The following is a 27,457-nucleotide window of genomic DNA, read 5'->3' on the forward strand; positions in this document are numbered from 1 at the left end:
TTTTGCTTCCCAGCTGCATAACCAGGAATTTAAGCAGAGTGTTTCTGTTTTGATGTACTGGTGGAAGGTGACAATATTTCTTTTCTACACCTGAACACCTGAATATGAAAGTTTTCACTTGTTTTTCAGTTTGCCCATTTTATTTTACTTCTGTTGTGCCACTGCATTTTTCACTTTATAAATCATGTGTAATTGTGGCCAGCAACAGATCAGACAGTGAAGAGATAAACCAGTATTTCTCAACCTGAATTCAATTTCCAGAATTCCCCAATGTATTGCCTACTGCAGGGGTCTCCAAACTTGGCAACTTTAAGACTTGTGGACTTCAATTCCCAGAATTCCTCAGCCAGCTTTGCTGAGTCCTTTTTAAGTCCACAAGTCTTAAAAGTTGCCAAGTTTGGAGACCACTGGTCTACTGGCTGGGGAATTCTGGAAGTTGAGGTCAAAGCATCTTAAAGTTACCAAGAAATATTGAGATAGTCCATCCATTAGTTTACATCCAGTTAGATTTGATTATGAGATATTGTTTTTGATGGACAAATGCCAACGTACAGAATTCTAGAAAAATCATCATTATCATCATCTTTGCTCAAGCATGGGATATTGCATCATTTTATCCTGACAAAACTACACTGTGAGGCAGATTGGGCTGAGAACGACTGTCCCAAAGTTACGTGAGGAACTGTTATAATTGAAGCTAGACTTGAATCTGAATCTCCCCTGTCCTATTCCATTAACTTCCTTTACCCTGACAGCTTAATTGACAGGTAGTCAATTAATGAGCTGGACAGTACTACACAGCTAGTCAAACCTAATTGATGTCAATAAGGTGAATACATTTGTCAATCTAAAGTGTTCATGCTATGGGTTTTAGCATTACCATTTTATATGTTTAAAAAACACCTCTTTTGAAACTCATTAGTCTAATGATTAAGGCATTGGGCTAGAAACTGGGAAAATTTGAGTTCTAGCCCTGCCTTGGTCACAAACCAGCTGGGCGACCTTGTGCCAATCACTTTCTCTCAGCCCTAAGAAGGAGGCAATGGCAAATGACTTCTGAAAAATCTTGCCAAAAGCCCCCAGACTTAATCAGGCAGTTTCCAAGAATTGGAACAAATGAATGAGAGGGGAAAAAAGCATTTATATACTGTACATATACACACATATCCAACAAATGAAATAACCCAACAAATGATGTGTTCATTTTAGTCATATAAATAGATACATGCTTGGATTAACAAAACAAATTTCTAGTTTACTGTATATAAAATGCTCATCTGAACCACCTTTACAAAAAAGGCACAAATAAAGCCTGTGTCGCTTGTAATTACCCATAATAATTATGCTAGTGAGCAATGGATGAGAAGAAAAGGCTACAGTCTAAATGATTGTGACAGAATTCAGCCTAGACTGAGATGGCTTCTGAGCATATTACACCATATTGCTTGTGGTCTCTCACTACATCAGTCCTCAGCCCTGAGTAGCTATTAACTCAGGCTGTCACAATGCCATTCAGTACAAGTCCACCAGAGGGTGCAAAACGCATGGTATGGCCATTGATAAGGTATCCTTAGCTGAGTGTCACAATTCCACACTTATGCTTGCCAAATCAACTCTTTAACTTAACCACGCTGCAGCCAAGATGTGCCAGGAAGGGAAGGATCGACTTCATTTGATCCATTTGCCTGAGATTTGAAATGTTTGATTCACCTTAATAATTGAAGGACGATAAAAGTCTCATCTGTGAGATTTTGTGCAGGCTGAGACTCTCTGTACAACCAGCAGAACAGCTTTCCTATGCCATCAAATCATGCAAACCAGGGGTGTCAAACTCGATTTCACTGAGGGCCGCATCAGGGTTGGATTTGATCTTGGGGGCTGAGGTGACCAGGGTGGGTGTGGCCAACTTGACATCACTCATGTTGACGCCTGTGGTGGCCTGAGCATTCTGCCAGCGAAAATGGGCTCATGAGCTCCATTTTCACTGCCAGAGGCCCTGCAAGCTGGTCCTTCACTATTTCCAGGGTGGCTCCATGGACCAGATCTGAGCACCATGTGGGCCACGTCTGGCCCACGGGCCTTGAGTTTGACCCTCCTGATGCAAACCATTCCTTCTCACAGCTATAATAGTTGCTTTCTTGGATCTGACATGCTGGGGTCGACTCGACAAAGAAAACTAAGCTGGATTCAGCTTGCAAGGACTATGGCCTATGAACCCAGAGGGAGAGGCTGGCTCCTTTGAACCAAGCAATACTCTTAATTAACTGAGCAGAAATTGAATCAGCCTCCCTTTCGTAGAGATGGTGACTCATTAAGCCAGCACAGATGAGCTCCTTTGCCTGTCCCAGCAGAAGACAAAGGAGTGCAATGAAGCCAGCTAATTTCACTCCCTTATGGCCTAGCAGGCACAGCTGTGGCCAAGCTGAGCTAGAAACGTAAACAACTCCTTTCCTGACAGTGATCCTCTCCTGTTCCCATCATTGTCAGAGACCTCCTTCCAGTAAAGTTGGGGTGCTCCTTCTCTCTCATCCAGCTATGTGTGTTCAGCTGAAAGTACGTATACAAAAATATTTATTTCCTGTTCTAAACACCTTGAAAGTTAATGCTATGGTCTGTAAATAAATATTGTCTCACCCAATAACAACTTATTTTTCCTTTCCCTTTTATACTGGGCCTTGGCAGTATGCTTGCACACAGAGATGCCTCCACTTTTTTTATTTTTTTTATTTTTTTATTTTTATTTACATTTATATCCCGCCCTTCTCCGAAGACTCAGGGCGGCTTACAGTGTGTAAGGCAATAGTCTCATTCTATTTGTATATTTTACAAAGTCAACTTATTGCCCCCCCACAATCTGGGTCCTCATTTTACCTACCTTATAAAGGATGGAAGGCTGAGTCAACCTCGGGCCGGGCTTGAACCTGCAATAATTGCAGGCTGCTGTGTTCTAATAACAGGCTTCTAACAGCCTGAGCTATTACGGCCCTTCAGTCCCTGGGCACAGCTCTTCATTTTTCAATGGGGGTGGGGAATATTACTGCAAGGGAAGGTGGAAGTCATCAGAAATGGTTGCAATTGTCACAATGTAAAGGAAATATCTCCCAATCCTTGGCTTATTGTGGGAAGGGAGCACTTTATTCTATTATCCCCAGCACTTAGAGCAGGGGTGTCAAACTCGTGTTATCATGGCAACATATCAGGACTTTCCCCCCCTCTTTCACTAAGCCAGGCATGGGCGTGGCCAGCGCGTGAAGCATCTGGCCCATGGGCCATGAGTTTGACAGCCCTGACTTAGAGTGAAGTAGGACTGAGTGTCTTTTATTAGATATTTTTATCTTGCGTTTTAAATACGTAACTCAAGGTGACAAACCTATTTAATGGCTACCTGTGGTCTTCCGGGTGCACTTCAAGGTGTTGGTCACTACCTTTAAAGCGCTCCATGGCTTAGGGCCAGGGTACTTACGGGACCGCCTTCTGCTACCGAATACCTCCCACCGTCCCGTACGCTCACACAGAGAGGGCTTCTCAGGGTGCCGTCCGCCAAGCAATGTCGGCTGGCGGCCCCCAGGGGAAGGTCCTTCTCTGTGGGGGCTCCTACCTTCTGGAACAAACTTCCCCCTGGATTACGCCAACTGCCTGACCTTCGGACCTTCCGCCATGAGCTCAAGACCTATTTATTCATCCGCGCGGGACTGGCTTTGTGATTTTTAAATTTTATAATTTTATATTTTTAGAAAGTTTAATTTTAATAGGATATTGTTTTATATCTCAGCCTATATATAATAAGTTTTTTAATTGTTGTTTTAATTGTATATTGTTCTATTTTTATTATGGCTGTGAACCGCCCTGAGTCCTTCGGGAGAAGGGCGATATAAAAATCTAATAAATAAATAAATAATAATAATAAAATAATGTTTGCCTGCCTCCTCTCAAAGGTGCTTTTTCAAAAGGCAACTGGACTTTGTTTTTTATCTTGAGGAAGTCATTTCGCTTCTCATCCAAGAAACTTCTTCAGTTCTGAAATTTCAGAGCTAAAATTCAGTCAGAACTGAAGAAGCTTCTTGAGTCTTCCTCAAGGAAAAAAACAAAACAAAACAAAGTCCAGTTGCCTTTTGAAAAGGCACATTTGAGATAACCATGACCTGGCTGACTGAGAATCTCCAGGCACTTCTGTTATCCCCTCCTTTTGTTGGGAGTTGAAAAGGGAATAACCTGTGCCAAGAAATATTACCAAAGCATAAGTATAGTTCAACTATGGATTTCCCATGAAAATATTTATTTATTTTATTTTATTTATTTATTTGTCACAACGGTATATATAAGCATAAGCATGAAATAACTATACAGTATATAAGCATATATATAAGCATAAGTAAGTAATAACTATATTAATTGGATATAATGAAAGGAAACATTAGGACAGGAACGATAGGCACACTGGTGCTCTTATGCTCGCCCCTTACAGACCTCTTAGGAAAGGGGTGAGGTCAACAGTAGATAGTCTTTGGTTAAAGCTTTGGGGATTTTGGGAGGAGACCACAGAGTCTGGTAGTGTATTCCAAGTATTAACAACTCTGTTACTGAAGTCATATTTTCTGCAGTCAAGATTGGAGCCAAATACCATAGTGATGGCTAGCAACGTGGTCAGTTTTTTTCTTGAAGAATGGCCATGGGTGCCTACAAAATGAGACATTTTAATCTAGCTTGATTAAGTTACCGTCTGAGTTTGTAACCAGTAACTCAGAGATGGCCCTTGGGTTGCTTTATGGTTTATTTTAAGACTTGGAATGTCCAAACTGACTCTTCCCAGGTGGGTCTTTATACACAAAATATTCCTCTGCAGCAAAAGTTTCATCCTATGCTATAAATACACCTCTTATTTCTCATGCTGCTTGCTTACGCCCTAAACTCCCAGGTCTGGTAGGTAAGACATTGTAGATTATGAGAAACAATTAGGAAACAGACAGAAATCAAGATGCCAGAGGGAGTCTTATTATAAACTCATCTTGGGGCTTGTAAAGCCAGAAGTGTTTTTCCAACAGTTCAAAAGGAGCTTTTAAACTTCTTCCTTCCCCACCTACATCTGGCTCAGTTTGTCAGGTACTGCTCCGTCTTTTGGTAGCGAAGTGAAGCCTTCTTGTTCCTTTCCCCTTGGCCCACCCACACAGGTGAGTCTCCTTGGAAACAGGTTTCCGGGTCTTTAATTTTCCTCCCATCTATTTTGATCTGCAATAAAATAGAAGGAGATTAGTTCTTGTTTGGAGGAAAAGTGGGGGTGGCAACCTTCGAAGGGGAAAGAGATGAGATATTGAATTACCCACGGGAAAATAATGTTGTAGGACAAGCTGTATATTTGGCTCTCTACTGGATATTCTTGACTTGATAGAACAGAAAATTGCTGGTTGGCCCCAACCTCAAATGGATTACAGGAAACTCTTGCTGTGTTGATGGTTTTTCCTTCAGATACATTTTCTTTTGTTTTGAGTTGCCTTTTTCACCCTTTGTTGTTGTTAAAGTCTTTAAACATTTCAGCAAGACTAGCATTCGGCTGCTACAACAATAAATCACAAGGCTACTGGAGGCTGGCAAATAATTATCTCCTCAAGGAACATTGTCCTGGCTTGTGTACTTGTGTGCTTGATGGTGTTTAGTACACAGGGCCATCTGAGCTCCCTACAGTGGAAGAAGTTAGCTATCTACATTTAAGTGCAATGGAATAGTTAAAGGTGTGTGAAGTTCCTGGTTCAAATCCTACTTGCAGCCAGAATCACTGAAACTATCCGGCTGAAAGTATTTTTCTGAAAAGTTTGAGAAATCCACTTTAACAATATAACAACAACAGAGTTGGAAGGGACCTTGGAGGCCTTCTAGTCCAACTCCCTGCACAGGCAGGAAACCCTACACCATCTCAGTCAGATGGTTATCCAACATTTTCTTAAAAAGAAACTTTAATTACACTTGTCCTTGGATATGTCATGTGCAGGATCCGAAACAATTCCAAAATAGGCCCAGCCATTTTGACTTTAAATTTACCATTTTGATATCATATGAAGTGTTCCTAGTTTTGTACATGTGCATTTTGGAAGTGCGAGTTAACTCCCACTTATATAAGTATGAATGGTTTGAATAGTTCATGACAGGTAACTCAGGCAATAAAAACCTTCTCTCATTACTTTAGGATAGGGTTTCCCAATGTGAACATTTTCAAATATGGTGGACTACAATTCCCATCTTTACCAGCTCTTATGAGACATGGGGATTGTAATGCAATATAATTGAATGTCACCAGGATAGGAATGGTATGCTAGGCTCCTAATTTTGAAAAATCATGACACATATTTCTCTATCTCAGAGCCTCCCTATGCTGAATTCTCAGTGAGTTAAATAACTATTACTACTCAATGATCCAATTTGAGAATTTAAAAGCATTTATTTAATTCATCTAAACAGTGAATTTAATTGGGACCAGAAACTATAAAAAGGGAAAATCTGTGTGCATGCGTCTTAAAATTAAATTTTAAAATGCTTGCTTTTTAACTACCCCTGTTCTTGAAATAAGACTAGAGAATCGTACAGAAAGAGGCTTCTATAGACCATCTATATTTACGTCTGTTTTGGTTTTTACCATCTTCTCACAATTATCTGGGATATAGAATCATAGATTGTCAATGTACTACAGAAGTCATCTAATCCAAATTTCTGCTAAGTTTCTTAATAAGCTGACTACGTACCTAACAAAACCCAACTGATGTATGAATATTGTGGTATATGTCAATCTGAAATGATCATGCTATAAATTTTAGCACTACCATTTTGTATGTTTAAAAGGCACCTCTTTTAAAACTCATTTTTATGTAGTGGTTAGAAACCAGGAGACTGTTGCGCTAGCCCTGCCTTTGGCATTACAGCTGGCTGGGTGACTTTGGGCCACCAGGCACTGTCTTTTAGTCCAACTCCTCAAAGGGAACAAGAAGGAAGGCATATTACATATGCTCACGGCCTTGAATTATCTGTAAACATAATAAAGACGAGATAAAAATAAGTAAGTAAGTACGTAAGTAAGTGCTGGACCTACTAGAGCATTTCATGACAGATGAATATCCAGCCTCAGTTTGTGAAGGACAACTCAACAAATGATGTGGCAATCTGTTTCATTGGCTGAGAGTTTATGTAGTCAGGAAGTTTCTCCTGATGACCATCCTATCTACGTCCTTGAAATTTAAACTCATTGGCTCTAATATGGATTCTCAGAGGTAGTAGAGAAAAAATTCACTCTCTATTCTAATGAAAGCCTTTCAAATATTTGAAGACTGCTATATTCTGAGTTAAGGGATTAGAGAGTCATAGAAAGGGAATTATATCTCCTTTAGTTGTCCTTTCTATAGCCTAAACACACCTGGATCCTGGAACAATTCCTCATAGAGCTTTATTTCCAGATACTATCTTGGAAGTCCTCCTCTGAATTGTGGAGATCTTGAATTTTGAACTGTGATGGCCAGAACTGGAAATCAGCCTGTCCGATAGGTGACACATTATAATATATTAGGAAGTTCTTATGTATTAGATATTTTAACTTTGTGTTTTGATACTCAGAGCCTATGAATACTGAGTTGCATGAAAGCCTATGGATAGATGGATGGATGGATAGATAAACAGGGAGGATAAAATTGCATTATTTCATATATCAAGATTTTTTACCTGTTTGTGTCTTTCATAACAGCAGCAGTTCCTGAATTATATTGCCTTGGCATGTCTATGAAGTGTGTTTCATATTGCAATGATCTTTTATAAAACCATTGCTATTTATTTGCTGAGCACTCAATGTTCCACATTTTAAGAACCGTGTCATATTTTGAAATGGCCATGTCCTATAAAATTGAAGATAAAAGGGGAAAAGATTAACACAAGACAAATTAAGTGTCAGGTCAACAAACAGACTTATTTGATTAGAGAAAGGACAACATTTACTTTTATCAGTTACTGGAAAAAACTGACAGACTTTTTGCATAAAAATGAACAAAATGAACTTTGAGTTATGGTTCTGATGATTAAACAGGATAAATTTTAGACAGAAGGAAGTCATGATGTAACTTTGGAGAATATAATTGTAATTATAACTGCTGTGAAGAGTATAAGAATCTGCTTCTTTGTATCTTACTCTTTTTGCCTACTTCTACTTTTTTCTTATTGTACGTTTAGATTTTTCTTTTGTTTCTTTTATTTTTTCTTTCCTTTTGTCTCTTCTGTTTTAGTTTCTATTAGTACTTATTATTGCTGTAAAAACTGTTAATATAAATTGAAATGCATTAAAGTCCACACAATGTTGTTAAGGTTGAGAAACACTGGAATAGAGAAAGCCTGACCAGGGAAGACCATTCGAAATTGATATGAAATGGATCCAAATCTAGCATTACCTATTTGTTGGCAAGAATTCCCTTTCTTTTCCTTTCACTTTATATAGCTAAATTGTTATATAAATAAATAAGTGAGTGAGTGAGTGAGTGAGTGAGTGAGTAAGTGAGGAAGGAAGGAAGGAAGGAATAAATTACATTTCAGTCAGGGAACCTTGGTCTATGTATCATGATGGTTAAAGGGTTGGAGTTAAAGTGAAGAAGCTCAGGTTCAAGTCTTTGTTCAACTATGGAGTTCATTGTGTAATGATTTTCATTTTCTCTTACCCCAGCCTATCCACAGGGCTTCTGTGATGATAAAACTAGAAAAAAAATCCACCTGAATTCGATAGAAAGGTGTATACATGCAATAATAAAATCAAGTAAAAGCTCCTAGTACCACTAAAAATTATTCCAATAAGTTTTGTATTTGGCATACCCAGGGAATGCTTTCATATTAATTAGTCATTCTTTTCTTCTATTAGGAAAGAGAGAATTCTCCTCAGGAAAGCCCAGTAGAGAAAAACTGCACCCTGACTGGGAGAGAACGGTCAGAGTACATGCAATGGAAGAAAGAACGGGATCAGATTGATCTTGAGCGGCTCACCCGCCACAAGAATGCAAGGGGTGAATGGCGACGGGCTTGGGATGTAGAGAAAACCAAGGGCATGTAGGTTATCTTCATGTTATCTCCCTTTATGGCATAAGTCCTGGAGATCTGAGGGACCACCTATCTCCGACTCTTTCTGCCCATCTAGGATGTTCTGGCAGACTGGGTGTGCTCCACGACTCCTCTATTAAGTTGTCATTTTATAGGACCAAGAAAGCATACCTTCTCTGTCATGGCACCAGTCCTCTGGAACAGTATACCCAGAGAAAGGGACTATGTCCCCTTTCTTGGGTTCCAAAAAGCTCCGTTTGGTTGGGTGTATTATGGTCTGATTGTTTTAGTACAAGCTGCCTGTTTTTATTGTTTTGTATTTTTAAGTCACCCAGAGTCTATGGGGGTGGGGCATAATAGCCATAATAAATTTAAAATAATAATAAGGCAGATAACAATAAGACCTGGCAATGGCTAAGGGTAAGAAAGTTGAAGGAAGAGACAGAGAGGCTGAGTTTGGCTACATAAAAGAACATTAAGAACATTCTGCGTATAGTACAAAACCAGAATTGAGAAGGCAGCAACAAATAGCAATTGCAACTGAAGAAACAGTTGACCACCTAGTCAGTGCTGCAAGAAGATCACACAGACTGACTACAAACAAATAGCAACAATGGTGCATTGGAATATCCTCAAAAAAATACCATTTGCCTGCAACCAAGAACTTGGAGGGACCGCAAAATAGACTAAAGGAAGAAACTAAACTGCTCTGAAACTTTAGCATTCAAACAGATAGGCACTTGTCATATAACATGCCAGAGTTAACAATTATCAATAAGAAAGACAATGAAGTATGCAAAGTCGATGTTGCAGTACTTAGTGATAGCAGAATCCAAGAGAAAGAACTGCAGAAAACCACAAAAACCAAAGACCTGAAAATAGAAGTAGAACGACTGTGGCATAAGAAAGCAAAGGTAGTATCAATAGTAACAGATGCTTTAAATTCAATCTCAAAACAACTGAGTATCACTTGAACACCACCAGCATTGAAAGATTCACAATCAGACAATTAAAAAAAGCAGCTTTACCTGGAACAGCTTACATCCTGAGACAATACCTTTAACACCATCAGACAACTTCTACCTATCCTAGGTCCTGAGAAGAACTCAAGAGGTGGATTAAAAGGCCAAATCCAATCTAAACATCTAACTGACTGTGCAACCAGTTATAATAATATCAGTCTCTAAGCATTCTGCATGTTGTAGATTATACAAAGAGGTCATTGACAGATTTTGTAATCTAGTAGAACAAGAAATCGCCAAAATTTCAAGAACACCTATACTGGCAAATGGCTTATGATTACTGGAGAAAGGCAATAGTACATCAATGTCTCTTTCTCAGTAAATGGTTTGAATTCAGCAGTCCATAGTGGATGTATTATACTGCCAGCTATATATAATTGAATGAGAAAAAAGATATCTCAGCATATTTAGAAACAAGGTCTTCACAATTTATTTTCTATAGAGTTTGTAAATCTCTCTGTTTCTCTTGTTAATGAACATCTCTCTCAAATCCTACAATGAATTTTTGGTATATAGATTATGGCAAGCTAGAAATCATAAAAATAAGGATTTTTCCTAACCAACTATTACTTGTGGAGACTAATTACAATTGATTGGAATAGTCCAGAACAGTCTGAACAGAAGACTGTATTATGAAACCCATTGTAATTCAGATCATCACAGTTTTGTAATGTCATTGCTATAGATGGCTTTGAAATACTTAGAAAAGATAAATCTTTTCTAGTTCATGAATTATATTTTTAATTTGCAGGTTTGAGGATATAAGGGATGGAAAAGCAGTTTTGGACTGTCCCCAGAATAAAAAAGGTTAGCAAAACGACTTGAGTTGAGTACAGATTTAAATATATTGAAATTATGAACATTTGGCTTCTTGAGTATTTTCTTTGTTTTCTGTCTAATCTTTGGCTGCTGAATGTGTGAATCTGATTCTACTTCTTTTTTTGAAGTCCCATTTTATGTGATGAGTCATATGCTTAACATTTTTATATGAGTTAAAACTCACAAAAATGTCCACTATAAAGGGTAGAAGGCAATGACGGGACGTGTAGTTCCATGCCTCAATTCCTACTGCAGTCTTGCTTCTATGTGGTTCTGCAGAAAATAAATATAAGAGAAACTTTAATCTTAAATCAGTGTTTATTATAGCTGAAAGATCCGAATAACTTTAATTTTGGAATTTAGTAATGTATCCAGTGTTTCAGAAAAGAAAGTAACATCGGATGGAATCTCACATTTCCATTTTGTCTTAGAATACAAAAACCCTGATTTCCAAAGAGATATTTCAGTTATGTATCTTGGTTGCTAGCATAAATCAGCCTGTTTTCACAGTATAGAATTTAGCTGCTATTAAAAGTGGTTAGTTTGACAGAGAAGATTTGAAGACCTAATTTACAGAGCTTATACTGAATACTAAATGTGATATCTAAAACTTAAAGTACATATTCTAATTCATAAAAGAAAAGATACTCCTTCAAAAAAATTGCAGGTTTTTACCCTGTACATAGGCATATTGTACTGACAAGCAAAAACATTTTCTTTGTTTATTCACTATTATCTCAATTCTTTCTCACCTTGCCCAAGTATATACATTTTTATATTGTTCATGCTTTGTGCTTTCAAGGGGGAAAATGTGTCCGGAAGTCCCAGCTAAGAGCTCTACCTTCTGATGGGAAAGGTGAGTAGATCAGTGGTGGGATTCAATTTTTTTTTACTACAGGTTCTGTGGGTGTGGCTTGGTGGGCGTGGCTGGGGAAGGATACTGTAAAATCTCCATTCCCTCCCCACTCCAGGGGAAGGTTACTGCAAAATCCCCATTTCCTCTTGATCAGCTGGGACTTGAGAGGCAGAGAATAGATAGAGGCAGGGCCAGTCAGAGATGGTAGTTACCGGTTTTCCGAACTACTCAAAATTTCTGCTACTGGTTCTCCAGAACTGGTCAGAATCTGCTGAAACCCACCTCTGGAGTAGATCCAAGAAGCAAGTTTGAGTCCTGTTCAGATATACAAAGTTTGCTGCTTTTCACAAGCTACTTATCTTGAAAAAAAAAGTGTGTGTGTGTGTCTTGAAAAAGAATTATATAGCAGAGGACATTTTATCCTAAGGCCATTATTCAAACCCTGGATGATTCCAGGAAAAACTATCAACTGCTACTTGTATAAAAGTCAGTAGATCTGTGATTGCTTTTCTCTTCCAATGCTATAATGCAGCTGCCATTGTGGCTTTGTTTACTGCACTTTGACTTCATCATTATTGGAGGATATTTGCGCCACTGCTATAAAAAAGAGATTGATATTTTTTTTCTTTCCCAGAAAGATTTATCACTTCTGTATAGAGTCTCTTTTCTCCCTGTGAAGGCATAACTGGATAGATAGCTGGGGGGAAAGGCTGACAAACAATAGACCAGGAATGCAGGAATTGTGATGGTAGAGCATATGCTACTATCAGAAATGTAGGTAAGGATTAAAGTTACTTAGTTTGCCTCCCTCCCTCTCATCTGTCATCTCTCCTACATACCACTGCACTGCAAAACTGACTCCAAATCATTTACAAAATGTAATACAAACACAGAAAAAGTCCATGAAGAATGCTTCACCGCACCTCCAATATTTGGAAAATTGGCAATTACTAGCAGTTTGTCCCAGAAAGAATCGTTCCCAACTATCCTGCCAGTCATTACATCTACCATTTGAGACTCAAGACCTGGGGGAAATTGAGCAACTTCACTGGCAAAAGACTCTACAAATCAGTAACAATAACATAGTAGAAGAGTCTCATCCCCCCCTGTTACAGAAGACTATTGGGACATTCTAAACAGGGCTACTTCCTTTGAATGGATGTAAATAATATAATGCAGTTGGCTTTGGTTGATTTAATCTGTTGTCAGAACCAATAATTCTCCGGCTTGTTCCTTGACTTCTTTCTCCAACCTGTTGTAAAACAGAATGGAAGGGGCAAGTTGAACGACACATGGAAGGAATGTCTTGTGACTTGACTTGTAATCCAAATCTTTTCACACAAGGAGTCTTTGGGCAGGATTGGAGTCATGTGCACAGGCACAATAGTTTGTTTTTAAACTACCATATATATATATTATTTATTTTCATTTATTTTTCCACATTTATGAACCATCCATCTCCCTCAGAGAAGGTTTGCTGTGTCATCTGAACACAGTCACAGGGAACATGTCCAGGAGGTCCAGATAACGGCCAAATTTATATTTTCTCAATGGAGGGAGAATTTCTATGGCATAAGTATTCAACCAAAGCCCTGATATTTGATAAAAGATGACATTTTTCATTTTATTCAACATGATTCTCCTATCACTGGCTATCTGCAGTGATCCTGTGTAGGCTAGTATCATAGGATCATGATCCTGTGTAGGCTAGTATCATAGGATAAACATCAAAAACGTTATCAAAAAAGCACAGCAAAGAATGTTCTTTCTGCACCAACTCAGAAAGCTCAAACTGCCCAAGGAGCTGCTGATACAGTTCTACAGAGGAATTATTGAGTCTGTCATCTGCACCTCTATAACTGTCTGGTTTGGTTCCGCAACCCAACAAGATAGACACAGACTTCAGAGGATAATTAGAACTGCAGAAAAAAATAATTGCTACCAACCTACCTTCCACAGAGGACCTGTATACTGCACGAATCAAGAAGAGGGCTGTGAAAATATTTACAGATCCCTCACATCCTGGACATAAACTGTTTCAACTCCTACCCTCAAAACGACACTATATAACACTGCACACCAGAACAACTAGATACAAGAACAGTTTTTTCCTGAATGCCATCACTCTGCTAAACAAGTAATTCCCTCAACACTGTCAAACTCTTTACTAAGTCTGCACTACTATTAATCTTCTCATCGTTCCCATCACCAATCTCCTTCCACTTATGACTGTATGACTGTAACTTTGTTGCTTGTATCCTTACGATTTATACTGATATTGTTTCTTGATTGCTTATTTTTACCCTATGACTATCATTAAGTGTTGTACCTTATGATTCTTAAGGATTCTTTTTTTTTTGTACACTGAGAGCATATCCACCAAGACAAATTCCTTGTGTGTCCAATCACACTTGGCCAATAAAATTCTATTCTATTCTATTCTATTCTATTCTATTCTATTCTATTCTATTCTATTCTATTCTATTCTATTCTATTCTATTCTATTCTATTCTATTCTAAAGCATGCCTAGTCTGCTTCTGAACTATTTGTTTCTTAATCTGTCCATGTGGCTTATTTTTCAGGTGGAGGACAACGCAAGAAGAGTAACACTGAATCCAGAACACTACTGGTAGTGAGCAGTAAAGCCAAAGGGAAAGACAGGTTGACAGGCAGAGCCAGAAGGTAAGAGAGCAACATTTAAAAAAATTTCACATATGTTAATATGTGTCCTCTTTTAAAGGAATCGACTCTCCATTTCAGAATGGTATTTCAGTTGCAAAAGTTTTCATGCATGTATTTTACATTTTCAGTGTTCAGCTTTGTAAATGTACAGCTTACAGTATAATATTTTTTCCTAACATATCCATATAACTTCCTTCACCATGGATGCAGTTTGCCATTGTCTTCTTCCTGGATGGATGGGTGGATTTCCCAGTTTAGCCTACAGACCTGAAATTTCCTGTCATCTCCCATCCAAGTACTAAGCAGATTCAATACCAAATACTTTTTCATAGGTGATAAAATGCTGTACAATCAGGCCAGAAATGCACTAACAAGGGAGATAAGAGCAGCAAAAAGAAGCTACTCTGAAAAGCTAAAGAATCAATTTTCAGCAAATGAACCAGCAAACATGTGGAAAACTCTTAAAAATATCACCGGCTATGGCAAACCTCCTTCCCAGGCTGAAGGTAATCAACAACTGGCAGATGACCTGAATGAGTTTTACTGCAGGTTTGAAAGGAAACTACAGCCACCTATCTCCACAACCCCCATCTCAGACACACCAACAACAGCCAAGCCTCCTACAACTGACCCCATTTCATTGGGTTCACAACTCCTAGTGATCACAGAAAAGGAAGTGCAGGACCTATTTCACAGACAAAAGCCAGGAAAAGCTCCAGGCCCAGACAAGATAACTCCTTCTTGCCAAAGTCTGAATCACAAAATAGCACAGCCAAAGCTCCCAAAGTCTGTGCTGACCAATTGGCCCCCATCTTCACCCATATTTTCAATAAATCACTAGAGATGTGCTATGTTCCTTGCTTCAAACGCTCTACCATCATTCCAGGGCCAAAGAAGCCCACCATCAAGGAACTGAATGACTACAGACCAGTTGCTCTAACATCTGTAGTCATGAAAACCTTTGAAAGGCTAGTGCTTTCCTACCTGAAAACCATCACGAATCCGCTCTTAGACCCCTTGCAATTTGCATACCGAGCAAATAGATCAACAGATGATGCTGTTAATATGGCTCTGCACTACATCCTACAACATCTTGAGTCTCCAAAGACCTATGCAAGGGTCCTTTTTGTAGACTTTAGTTCAGCATTCAATACCATCATTCCAGACATTCTTCTAACTAAGCTAAACCAGCTACAGGTACCGGAACAGACTTGTAAGTGGATCACAAGCTTCCTAACAAACAGGAAGCAGCAGGTGAAGCTAAGCAAGATCACATCAAATACCTGTACAATTAGCACAGGGGCCCCCCAAGGCTGTGTGCTCTCCCCACTTCTCTTCTCTCTGTATACCAATGACTGCATCTCCAACGATCCATTTGTTAAGCTACTGAAGTTCAGATGACACAACAGTGATTGGTCTCATTCGAGACAATGACGAATCCGCATATAGGCGAGAGGTGAGCGACTAGCCTTGTGGTGCAACCAAAACAATCTGGAACTGAACACACTCAAAACCGTAGAAATGGTGGTAGACTTTAGGAAAAACCCTTCCATACTTCCACCTCTCACAATACTTGACAACACAGTATCAACAATAGAAACCTTCAAATTTCTGGGTTCTATCATATATATGAAGATCTCAAATGGACAGCTAACATCAAAACATCATTAAAAAGGACAACAAAGAATGTTCTTTCTGCGCCAACTCAGTAAGCTCAAACTGCCCATGGAGCTGCTGATCCAATTCTACAGAGGAATTATTGAGTCTGTCATTTGCACCTCTATAACTGTCTGGTTCGGTTCTGCAACCCAACAAGAAAAACACACTTCAGAGGATAATTAGAACTGCAGAAAAAATAATTGCTACCAACTTGCCTTCCATTGAGGACCTGTATACTGCACGAATCAAGAAGAGAGCCGTGAAAATATTTGCAGATCCCTGCATCCTGGACATAAACTGTTTCAACTCCTACCCTCAAAAGCAGCTATAGAGCACTGCACACCAGAACAACTAAACACAAGGACAGTTTTTCCTCCATGCCATCACTCTGCTAAACAAATAATTCCCTCAACACTGTCAGACTATTTACTGAATCTGCACTACTATTAATCGTTTCATAGTTCCCATCACCAATCTCTTTCCACTTATGACTGTATGACTATAACTTGTTGCTGGCAATCCTTATGATTTATATTGATATATTGATCATCAATTGTGTTGTAAATGTTGTACCTTGATGAACGTATCTTTTCTTTTATGTACACTGAGAGCATATGCACCAAGACAAATTCCTTGTGTGTCCAATCACACTTGGCCAATAAAATTCTATTCTATTCTAAAATTATAAAAATTCTATAAAAAATTCTATTCTATAAAAATAAATAAAGTTTTGAGTTACTTAATGCATTTCTAATTGTTTTTCACATTGTCCCTATAAGAAGAGCTATAAACGCTAAAAATCTATAAAAACTGAATAAATACATGTCTAGGTGAGTTATTTTGCTACTCCTGAAAAAGTATTTGGCATCAAATCTGCTTAATTATTTAAACATAGTTAAAGTTAGATTAAAAATTAATTTTCATAAATACAAATAAAGTTATATTAATGGTTTCCAAACACAAATTTTAATTTTGAAATAATTAGAAAGTCCAGATGGATATCTATCTGATCATATTTACTACAACTAAAGTACAATGCTGCAAATATATATTTTGTGAACCTCAGAGTTTCTCTAGAAAAACTGAACCCTCAAATTGAACATTTTTTCCAGTTTTTAAGTGTAAGATTGGTTAAACTACCTAAGTGATTAGGTGTTGTAGTAGTTTTAATTCATTCTTTTATACATTCCTCCTTTAATACACTACTCTTTTGTGTTAATAACTGTAATTAATATTGCTTTTTAATTGGTATGAAACTTTATGGGAATATAGATGTCATTCACTCTCAAGACATATATTACTCCATTTTCTTTGTTTTTATTTTAGTGCTTGGAGCCTTGTTAGATTAAGCTGCACATAATCTCTATATAAAGAACTAGTAGGCATGATAGAAAGCAACAACATCTCAGCTGCTTATAAAGAAAACCTTTACAAAATGTTTTGTATGATGGTATTTGCCACCAGCAAGATTGGCCAGGATGTTCTTGAACAAGTTCCTGAATTGTTGGAGGTGTGGTCACAAACAAGGAACATTCTACCACATGTTGTGGACCTGCCCTAAGATTAGGAAATTTGGGGGGAAGATAAAAAATGGCTGGATGAAATAACAGGGCAGAAGATAGAAAGAAAACCGGAACTATTTCTCCTGGGTATTCTGGAAGGGAAAATGGAAAAAAATATACAATATATCATACTACACATACTGACGGCGAATTGTGATAGCACAGAATTGGAAACATCCAGATATCCTTCAGGACCAAATTATAATAAAAAAATATATGAATGTGCAGAAATGGACAGATTATCTATGGAAATAAAGTAGAGGGAAGATACCGAGTACTATTTAATATCAAATAGATGGTATTCTTGGCTGGAGAGCAAACATAAAACTTAAGGGAGATTTTTGTTATGAGACCGAATTTTGAATAGAGGTTAAGATAATTTAAACAAGAATGTAAGTTTAAGATAGAGATATTTAGAAGTAGAATCTGTGTATAGAGGTTAAATAGAATAGAGATACCTGTTCTGTCCCCTCCCAACCACAACCAAAAAGACACGTGAGCTGACTATCTTTGCCAGCAATTTACTCCAACGACAGATAACAGTTCTGGCAACGAACCTGCGATTGCCTGCCAAGTTCTCCTCAGATCAGCGTAATTGCAGTTCAGGAATAAACAGAAGCCAAAGTCTGAATCACAAAATAGCACAGCCAAAGCTCCCAAAAGTCTGTTTTTGTCCGCCACGGAGCCCAAGGGCAGCTCCACCCACTTTTATACCCTGTGGGGTGTGGCTCCGTGACTAGCACTCCCTGGGCCGGCCCCTTCCTTCCTTTTGCTGCACACGCTTCACTCGGCGTCGCTGCCTTGCATCTAGCCACAATTGATTCTCCTCAACTGGCTCTTGGAGCTCTGCCAGAGAGGAGGAGGAGGGGTCGGGGGAAAGAGGCCGTGTCAGCTCCTCCTCCTCCACCTGGCCTGTCTCTGGGACCTGGAGCGGAGCCAGAGGGGAAGGACCTGCAGAGGGAAGCCCTGTCGGCTCTTCCCCCTCATTCTCTGAGTCGGGGGCTGCAGCAGACATAACACTACTGATGTAGAAAAGCTGTTACTAGTATTATAATTTTGATGCGTCTGTCTTTGTTTGTTTATATTTTTTGTTTTTGTGTATTATTATTTTTTTGTACTGTGTATTTTAATTTTTGGAAATTTAATAAATATTATTTTTTTAAAAAAAGAAAGCAAAAACATCTTTCTTTGTTTAATTGTACTCATAAACAAATTATTGAAATGGGGAGGGGGCATTTGATTTATTTATTGATTTATTAACTATTTATTTAGAGATATCTTGGCCTGGTTAGCGAGCAGTTGTGGATGTTCTGATTTCCAGAAAGAATTTAGTCTCTCCATAAATAAAGAATTAATTTTTCTCAGCCACTTTATATAGGAAAATCTAATATCTTATATCTAAGTTTGGCTGGAACAGATAGAAATAGAAATAATTCCTGACTCAAAGGCTGAAGATTTAAAGCTAGCAGGAGATTACTATCTAGGCAGCAATCGATTTTGCCCAAGAAGAGTAACAAGCTATGAGAAGCTGCTATATGGTTAATGGCAGTTCCTGTCTGGAATGGGACTTTGTGCCTCAAACTCTTGGTGGTGCCTGTTTCTCCACTAGGGATTCGCCTCCATGTTATTATGTCTTGGCATTTGGGCCACGGCCCCTCTGTCTCAGTCCCTTTGCCGCGGCCCATTTGTCGCAGTACAGTTCGCGTCGGACTTTTGGGTGCACAGGACAGTTCGAAGCCAGCCAATCGGTGCAGGCCTAGTAAACTCCTTCCCTTTTCTGGGAATTTTCCTCTAAAGCTCCCTCCCCCCCGACTTTTGTGGCTGGATCCCTCCCCCGCGTTGCTCTCGGATGCCTCAGGAGGCTCCGAACTGACAGAGCCTCCCTCTGAACTACAGCCCCTGCTCTACTCCCAAAGCCCTCAAGCCCCTGCAGTGATTGGCTTTGAACTGTCCTGTGTGCCCAAAAGCCTGACACAAACTGTACTGTGATGAATGGGCTGGTGAAGGGACTGGGATAGAGGAGCTGTGGCCCAAAGTGCTGAGGCAAAACCCTGGTGGAGAAACAGGCAGTGCCAAAAGTTCAAGGCGAAAAGTCCTAGACCCATTCCTGTCCAATGTGTACATTCACCAGGACAGAGCCCATTGACTGCCCAATTTAGAATATCAACCTAGATCTGAATTACTAGGAGTCCTGCAAAATTATAGCATTTCTTTTTAGAAGAGAAAGCTGCAGGGGTGGTAGTGGCATTTACCTCCGTTTTTTTAATTAATACAAATGGCCATTTTATAAGGACTCATCTTATAAAAACTACCTCTTATAATTGCTGTTGCTGACGAGAAGCTGGCTCTGAAATTTATTTACCATGTAAGTTAAGGACCCAGTCCATATAATTCTGCAACAACAGCAGATTCTGCTGTTGCTGTTTATTTGGACCAGAGTAACACACGACATCTTAGTTTGTGGAAATAAAAATGCCTCTTCGTTTGCTGCAATTCCCATGTGAGCTAATGCTCCAAGTTCCAAATTACATCTACAACCTTAAGATGATGATTATTATGATCAGAGGTGACCAATAAGTGAGAGATTGCTTTTGTTACATTAAACACATTTTAAGAGTTAACAAAGCATTTTTTAAATAAATTTCATTGCAAAGGAGGAATTTTCAGTGGGTTGCACAGCTGGAATCCTATTTGAAAATTCTCTCCACTTATCCCAAATTTATAAGATTGGGAGGAAAAACATTTTTGGATTGCCTTTAAGAATTTTAGAAAAAAATAGGTTATATGGCTTATACCTAACAGTGCTTTTGCTTTTATTAACGGAGTATAAATGCTAATAATCCTGAGCTGCAGCTGGTTAACATTGGTATTTAAACTATTTTAAAAATAGCTCTGCATGTGTGCCTCAAGGACTGGAAGAAAAGCCAGCTGCTGATCACACTAGAAAATAGGAAAGTCAGATAGCTAGAATCTAATTGTTCTGTAACAGCTTAATGTAGTTAATGTAGTTAATAAGTGGAAGATGAACTGTATCAACTGAGTAAAAAAAGCAGACAAATTTCTATTTTCCTGAAATTGGCCTGTCACCAAAGATTGGCATCTTTTGAAAGAGCAAAATTGAGATTAGGGCTACTATCCTAACACATTTATCTGGGAATAAATTTTAATAGAATATTCTCTTAATAAACTTGAGCAGTGATGTAAATATAATTCGTGACTTAGAAACCAAATACGCTGCATCAGAAGATCACTACTTTGGATCTTATCTTTGCCTATTCTAAAAGATCATACTTTATGAAATGAAGAACAAACTAAAACTTTGTCGTTCTATATATAAAGGCTGATGGTCAATTTGGTATAACTCTACCCGGGTGACAATGTATTTATCTTCACCTTGAATTTGGGTACAGGGAAGGCAACATGATGCATCAACTAAGTCTACTACCTTTAGTTGGCATCTTTTATCTGACAGTGCCTAAAAATAATGCTGTACTGCAGGGGTTCCCAACCCGCAGCCTCTGACCCAGTGCTGGACCGTAGCCAGTTTGGAACTGGACTGCAGAAGTTTATTGGCAAGCACAGGCGCATTTGTTAAAGTGTTGTCTGCATGCAAAACCATTTCCTCTCCGCCCCCCACCCCCTGGACTACTGCTGCTGCCTCCACCGGTCCACCAAGACAGAAAGGTTTGAGACTGTTGCTATACATCAAGGATACAGAATCTTTAAAAATTATGTTGTGTGGCTGTTATCATTATGTACACTCTTTGCCTCAAGGAAATTTTTGAAAAGCAAAAATCTAAACGATGAACCTACATACCAGGAATATCTTGATCTGTCAAATTTCTGCTCAGCCAGGTCTCTGTCTTATAATTAAATGATAGAATATGGCCCACCCAAACAACTTCAAAAAAGCCAATTATGACCTTATAAACAATGATCTTTCATCTCTGGACTGGCTAAATCTGTTCTCATCCTGTATAACTGCTGAAGACCACTATAGAGTTTTCCTACTCGAAATCAACAGAGTCATCAAACTATACGTACCCCAAACTACCACCAAGATTAGGAAAAGCAAACTACCCATATCAATAAAAAAGCTTCAATCTAAAAAAAAAACCCTCTGGAAAAGAAACAAAAAGGGCTATGTAGCAAATTTTAAAAATCGCTACAGAACTATATGCAACCAAATAAAAACTGAATGCACAAATTACCACACCAAGCAAGAAGAGGATCTTCTGCGCACTAATTCCAGTATAATTTTGTCAACAACAAGCTTAAAGACTCTAGATCCATGCCACCACTAAAAGATTCTAACGGCAATGAATACAATAACGAAGTAACTAAAGCAAACCTCTTTAACAAATTCTTTGGCTCAGTTTTTGTCAACAGTGATGGCACATATCCCACATTCCCAAATCGTACAAGCAATGCGTATGACAATTTAACAAATATAGATTTTACAGAAGAAAATGTTGGTAAAGCTCTTTGTAACTTGAAACCATCTCTATCCATTGGACCTGATGGACTTTGTGCTTACTTCTTAAAAAAACTCTCTAGTAATTTAGCAGAACCCCTAAATATAATCTTTAATAAAACTTTCACAACCAGTTCCCTTCCCAATCTCTGGTCACTAGCCACAGTCATTCCAGTTTTCAAAAAAGGCGACCCCAGCTTAGTTGATAATTATAGACCAATCTCCCTATGTTGCGTCGCCTGCAAAGTAATGGAATCCATCATCAACCAATCCATTACCTTGCACTTAGAAATACACAACCTTCTCTCAAGTAAACAATTTGGTTTCAGGAAAAAATTATCATGCAATTTACAACTTCTCCACTGTAAAAACCTATGGACTTCAAATCTTGATCTAGGTAAATCAATAGATGCAATATACATAGACTTCTGTAAAGCTTTTGACTCAGTAGTACATGATAAACTTCTTCTAAAATTAAAATCCTATGGCATTTCAGGACCCTTACACAACTGGATATCTGCTTTTCTGTCAAACAGACAACAAATAGTTAAAATTGGTAATGCTCTATCAAATCCTGTTCCTGTCAAGAGTGGTGTTCCTCAAGGTAGCATTCTTGGACCAACTCTCTTTATAATATACATAAATGATCTTTGTGATCATATCTCAAGTAACTGTGTTCTCTTTGCTGATGATGTCAAACTTTTCAACACCACTGACAATACATCCACAATTCAAAAGGACCTTGATCATCTAACTGCTTGGTCTAAAATTTGGCAACTACAAATCTCAACCAGTAAATGCTCAGTCTTGCATATTGGAAGAAAGAACCCAATCACAAAGTACATGCTTGATGGACATTGCCTTGCAGATGACCCCCACCCTGTCAAAGACCTTGGAGTTTTTACATCTAACGATTTAAGTGCCAAAGCCCACTGCAACTATATAGCAAAAAAGGCTCTAAGAGTTGTTAACTTAATTCTACGTAGCTTCTTTTCAAAAAACACCACGCTACTGACCAGAGCATATAAAACATTTGCTAGGCCAATTCTTGATTACTGCTCTCCTGTCTGGAACCCATACCATATATCTGATATCAACACAGTTGAGCGTGTCCAAAGGTATTTTACGAGAAGAGTTCTCCACTCCTCTGAAACCAATAAAATACCTTATTCCACCAGACTTGATATCCTGGGTCTAGAAAACTTGGAACTTCGTCGCCTTCGGCAGGACCTGGGTTTAGCTCATAAAATCATCCGTTGTAATGTCCTTCCTGTCAATGACTTTAGTTTCAATAACAATATCACAAGAGCTACCAACAGATTTAAACTCAATGTCAACCGCTCCAGTTTAGATTGCAGAAAACACGATTTCTGTAACAGAATTATATATGCTTGGAATGCATTACCTGACTCTGTGGTTTCTTCTCATAACCCCAAAAGCTTTACTCAAAATCTATCCACGGTTGACCTCACCACTTTCCTAAGAGGACTCTAAGGGGCGTGCATAAGAGCACAAACGTGCCTACCATTCCTGTCCTATTGTTTCTTCCCCTATATATATATATATGTTTATAGTACCTTGTTTCTCCTCATATATATGTTTATATATTATATAATCCTTTATGCAATGCTTGTATGTATTGTTACGACAAAATAAATAAATAAATAAATAAATAAACAAACAAACACCTCTTCTGCCTCTTTGAATGAATGCAGTCTAAAGTGAATTTCACAGTAGGACTTCATAGGATTTTGTACTACTTTGTTCTACTTTAAATTGAGTAGATGTTATATTTATTAAATCCTTGCTTTAATCAATCTCAGTTTATTTGATTTTTTTATTTATTTGTCAAACATATATGAGATAACAGAAACATGAATATGAACAGGAAATGAATATAAATAAATGGGGACAGTAGGACAGGGACGGTAGGCACTGGGGTGAGATCAACAGTAGACAGTCTAAGGTTAAAGTTATGGGGGTTTGGGGATGCAACAACAAAGTCAGGTAGTGTATTCCAGGAATTGACCACTCTGTTGCTGAAGTCATATTTTCTGCAATCGAGTTTGGAACAGTTTACCTTGAGTTTGTATCTATTATGTGCTCGTGTATTATTGTGGTTGAAGCGGAAGTAGTCATTGACAGGTAGGACATCGTAGCGAATGATTTTATGTACTATGCTTAGGTCAGACCATAGGCGGCGTAGTTCTACGTTGTCCAAACCCAAAGTTTCAAGCCTGGTGGCATAAGGTATTCTATTGTGAGCAGAGGAGTGGAGGACTCTTCTCGTGAAATACCTCTGGACTCGCTCAATTGTATTAATGTCTGATATACAGTGTGGATTTCAGTTTAGTAAAGTTTAGTAAACTTTGCTACAATGGATAGAATTTTCATCCAGGCAGCTTTTCTGGAAACAGTGACTCTTCTATTATTGGGAAAAGCAGATAATAATAATAATAATAATAATAATAATAATAATAATAATAATAATAATAATAATAATAATAATAATAATAATAATAATAATAATAATAATAATAATATCAGAGTTGGAAGGGACCTTGGAGGTCTTCTAGTCCAACCCCCTGCCCAGGCAGGAAACCCTACACCATTTCAGACAAATGGCTATCCAACATTTTCTTTAAAATTTCCAGTGTTGGAGTATTTACAACTTCTGCAGGCAAGTTGTTCCACTGATTGTTCTAACTGTCAGGAAATTTCTCTTTAGTTCTAGGTTGCTTCTTTCCTTGATTAGTTTCCACCCATTGCTTCTTGTTCTACCCTCAGGTGCTTTGGAGAATAGTTTAACACCCTCTTCTTTGTGGCAACCCCTAAGATATTGGAACTCTGCTATCAGGTCTCCCCTAGTCCTTCTTTTCATTAAACTAGGCATACCGAGTTCCTGCAACCGTTCTTCATATGTTTTAGCCTCCAGTCCCCTAATCATCTTTGTTGCTCTTCTCTGCACTCTTTCTGGAGTCTCAACATCTTTTTTTCCATCGTTGCGACCAAAACTGAATGCAATATTCCAAGTGTGGCCTTACCAAGGCATTATAAAGTGGCACTAACACTTCACATGATCTTGATTCTATCCCTCTGTTTATGCAGCCCAGAATTGTGTTGGCTTTTTTGGCAGCTGCTGCACACTGCTGGCTCATATCTAAATGGTTGTCCACTAGGACTCCAAGATCCCTCTCACAGTTACTACTATTGAGCAAGGTACCACATATCCGGTGCCTGTGCATTTTGTTTTTTTGGCCTAAATGTAGAACCTTACTTTTTTCTTTTTTCTTACTTTTTTCAGGCAAGATAGTAGCCAATGCTTCCCTTAAAAACCAGGTATGATTCTACATTCTCTTCATGTTTGAGTTCTTGCTAAGAGCAGAAGATCCAATGGAGGCAAGACTAGGTCAAGAAAGGAGCCTTGGAAGATGCTGAGAAGAATAGGGAGGCAACATATCAGAGAGGCTCCTGCTTTGACCAACATTTTATTCCTGGCAGCATTTGAAGAAAGAAGACTCTTTCCACAATTCCTAGGGCTGGTGCTAAGACAAATCACCCATAGAAGGGAAGGAAAAAGTGGTAAAGCAGTGGCCACTTCCAGATCTCATTGCTTTTGTCAGAACAACGAAAGCAACATTGTGCCACTGTGGTAAAAACTCTGTTCTTTTTGTGTGCATCGCAACGCAATACATATTTATTTATTTGAATACATAAATTGTCAACCTAGCAGTTTGAAAGCACATAAAAAATGCAAGTAGAAAAAAAGGGACCACCTTTGGTGGGAAGGCAACAGTGTTCCATGTACCTTTGGAGTTTAGTCATGATGGCCACATGACCACAGAGAGGTCTTTGGACAGTGCTGGCTCTTCGGCTTTGAAACAGAGATGAGCACCGGCCCCTAGAGTTGGAAACGACTAGCACATGTGCGAGGGGAACCTTTACCTTACCTTTACCTTATAAACTGCTCAACTCTAATGGCCTCGGACGTAGAAAAGGAGCAGGGCCCCAGCTATCCTGCTTCAATGTTGCTTTAGTTATCTACTTATCTTCCTTCTGAGGAGAAGGAAACTTTGGATTTAACAGACAGTTAGTTTAGTGAACACCTGCTTCTCATGTTCTGTTAAATTGAGGTTTTACTCTTTCCTAGTTTATCTTATGTACCATTTAATTGGAAACATAGCTGACTATTACATAACAATCACATAACTGCACATAACGATACATAACAATTATTGACGGTTATCTGCCAGGACAGGAAGTGTGAATTCAGTTGCTGATTTTGTCTCACTATACATTGACACATGTGTAATAGAAAATGCTCTGTATCACATTCCTCTTCTTCAGCTTGGTTATGATGTCTGGGTTGCAAAAATCTGAACTACCCCTAGATGGCAACAAAGAGAAACAGAACGGTCTAACTCCGTGCTGTTATCCTGTGATCCAGATTTTTGCAACCTAGTTAGCATAATCCTAACGCATGAGATAAATTAGATGACTGCAATCTGGAAAAACTAAATTCTATACACTATAGAATTTGCAGCCAGCTTAAAGTTAATGAATACAGATGAGCTTCTGGAATTTAGAGGTCTTTAAATTCCACTTTAGAACTAAAAGAGGATTTAGCTGGTCTGAGTCTGCAAATTCTTATAGCTGCCTCCTTCCTATTGCGATACTCCAAGGAAAGGGAGAGGAGATAAGTGTTCATCCAGCTGCTGCATCTTTTGTTGCTGTTGTGCCTTGTAGATGGGGAGGTTTTCTAGCTTTATTCCTCTCCTTCCTTTGGCATGAGCTCTGGAATTTTTGCAGTTCCTGGGCAGTTGGCTTTTCTACATTCCCTTCACAGGCAACTTTCCTTCTGTCCATAGGATTTGTTTGTAAGCATTGTGTAGCATATATATATATTTCACTTCCCTTCATTCTAGCAATGTGCAGCCATGGTTACACCTATTAGAAAAGGCACTTAGATGCAAAATTGTTGGCATGCTATCCTTTCATTAGCAACAGGATTTTCCGTACAACTGTGGAGGTTCCACCTCTGACATTTTATCAATAGCTCTGATATTTCTATAGAATAGAATAGAATTTTTTATTGGCCAAGTGTGATTGGCCACACAAGGAATTTGTCTTGGTGCTTATGCTCTTACTGTACATAAAAGAAAAGATACCTTCATCAAGGTACAACACTTTCAACACTTAATTATAATCATAGGGTACAAATTTAACACTTAATGATACAACACTTAATGATAGTCATAGGCTACAAATAAGCAATCAGGAAACAATCAATATCAATATAAATCGTAAGGATACAAGCAACAAAATTACAGT

The 27,457-nt window shown here is 38.5% G+C and overlaps 1 protein-coding gene and 1 long non-coding RNA gene across 2 annotated transcripts in view; one reads left to right on the top strand and one right to left on the bottom strand.

Moving 5' to 3' along the window:
• CCDC9B (coiled-coil domain containing 9B) overlaps positions 1-27,457 on the top strand; it is a 79,100-nt gene that overhangs the window by 44,103 nt on the left and 7,540 nt on the right. Inside the window, exons 7-10 of the mRNA XM_058162107.1 lie at positions 8,876-9,060; positions 10,825-10,880; positions 11,695-11,748; positions 14,332-14,431. Of these exons, the coding sequence (XP_058018090.1) occupies positions 8,876-9,060; positions 10,825-10,880; positions 11,695-11,748; positions 14,332-14,431 (395 nt within the window). The remainder of the gene's footprint in view (positions 1-8,875; positions 9,061-10,824; positions 10,881-11,694; positions 11,749-14,331; positions 14,432-27,457) is intronic.
• Positions 4,314-27,457, bottom strand: part of LOC131187649 (uncharacterized) — a 32,953-nt gene continuing 9,809 nt past the window's right edge. The window contains exons 2-4 of the long non-coding RNA XR_009152591.1: positions 11,077-11,165; positions 7,699-7,868; positions 4,314-5,226 (exon numbers count right to left, since the gene is read on the bottom strand). This is a non-coding gene — a long non-coding RNA (uncharacterized LOC131187649). The remainder of the gene's footprint in view (positions 5,227-7,698; positions 7,869-11,076; positions 11,166-27,457) is intronic.

Source organism: Ahaetulla prasina, chromosome 1, assembly GCF_028640845.1.
Source record: "Ahaetulla prasina isolate Xishuangbanna chromosome 1, ASM2864084v1, whole genome shotgun sequence".
Lineage (NCBI taxonomy): Eukaryota > Metazoa > Chordata > Lepidosauria > Squamata > Colubridae > Ahaetulla > Ahaetulla prasina.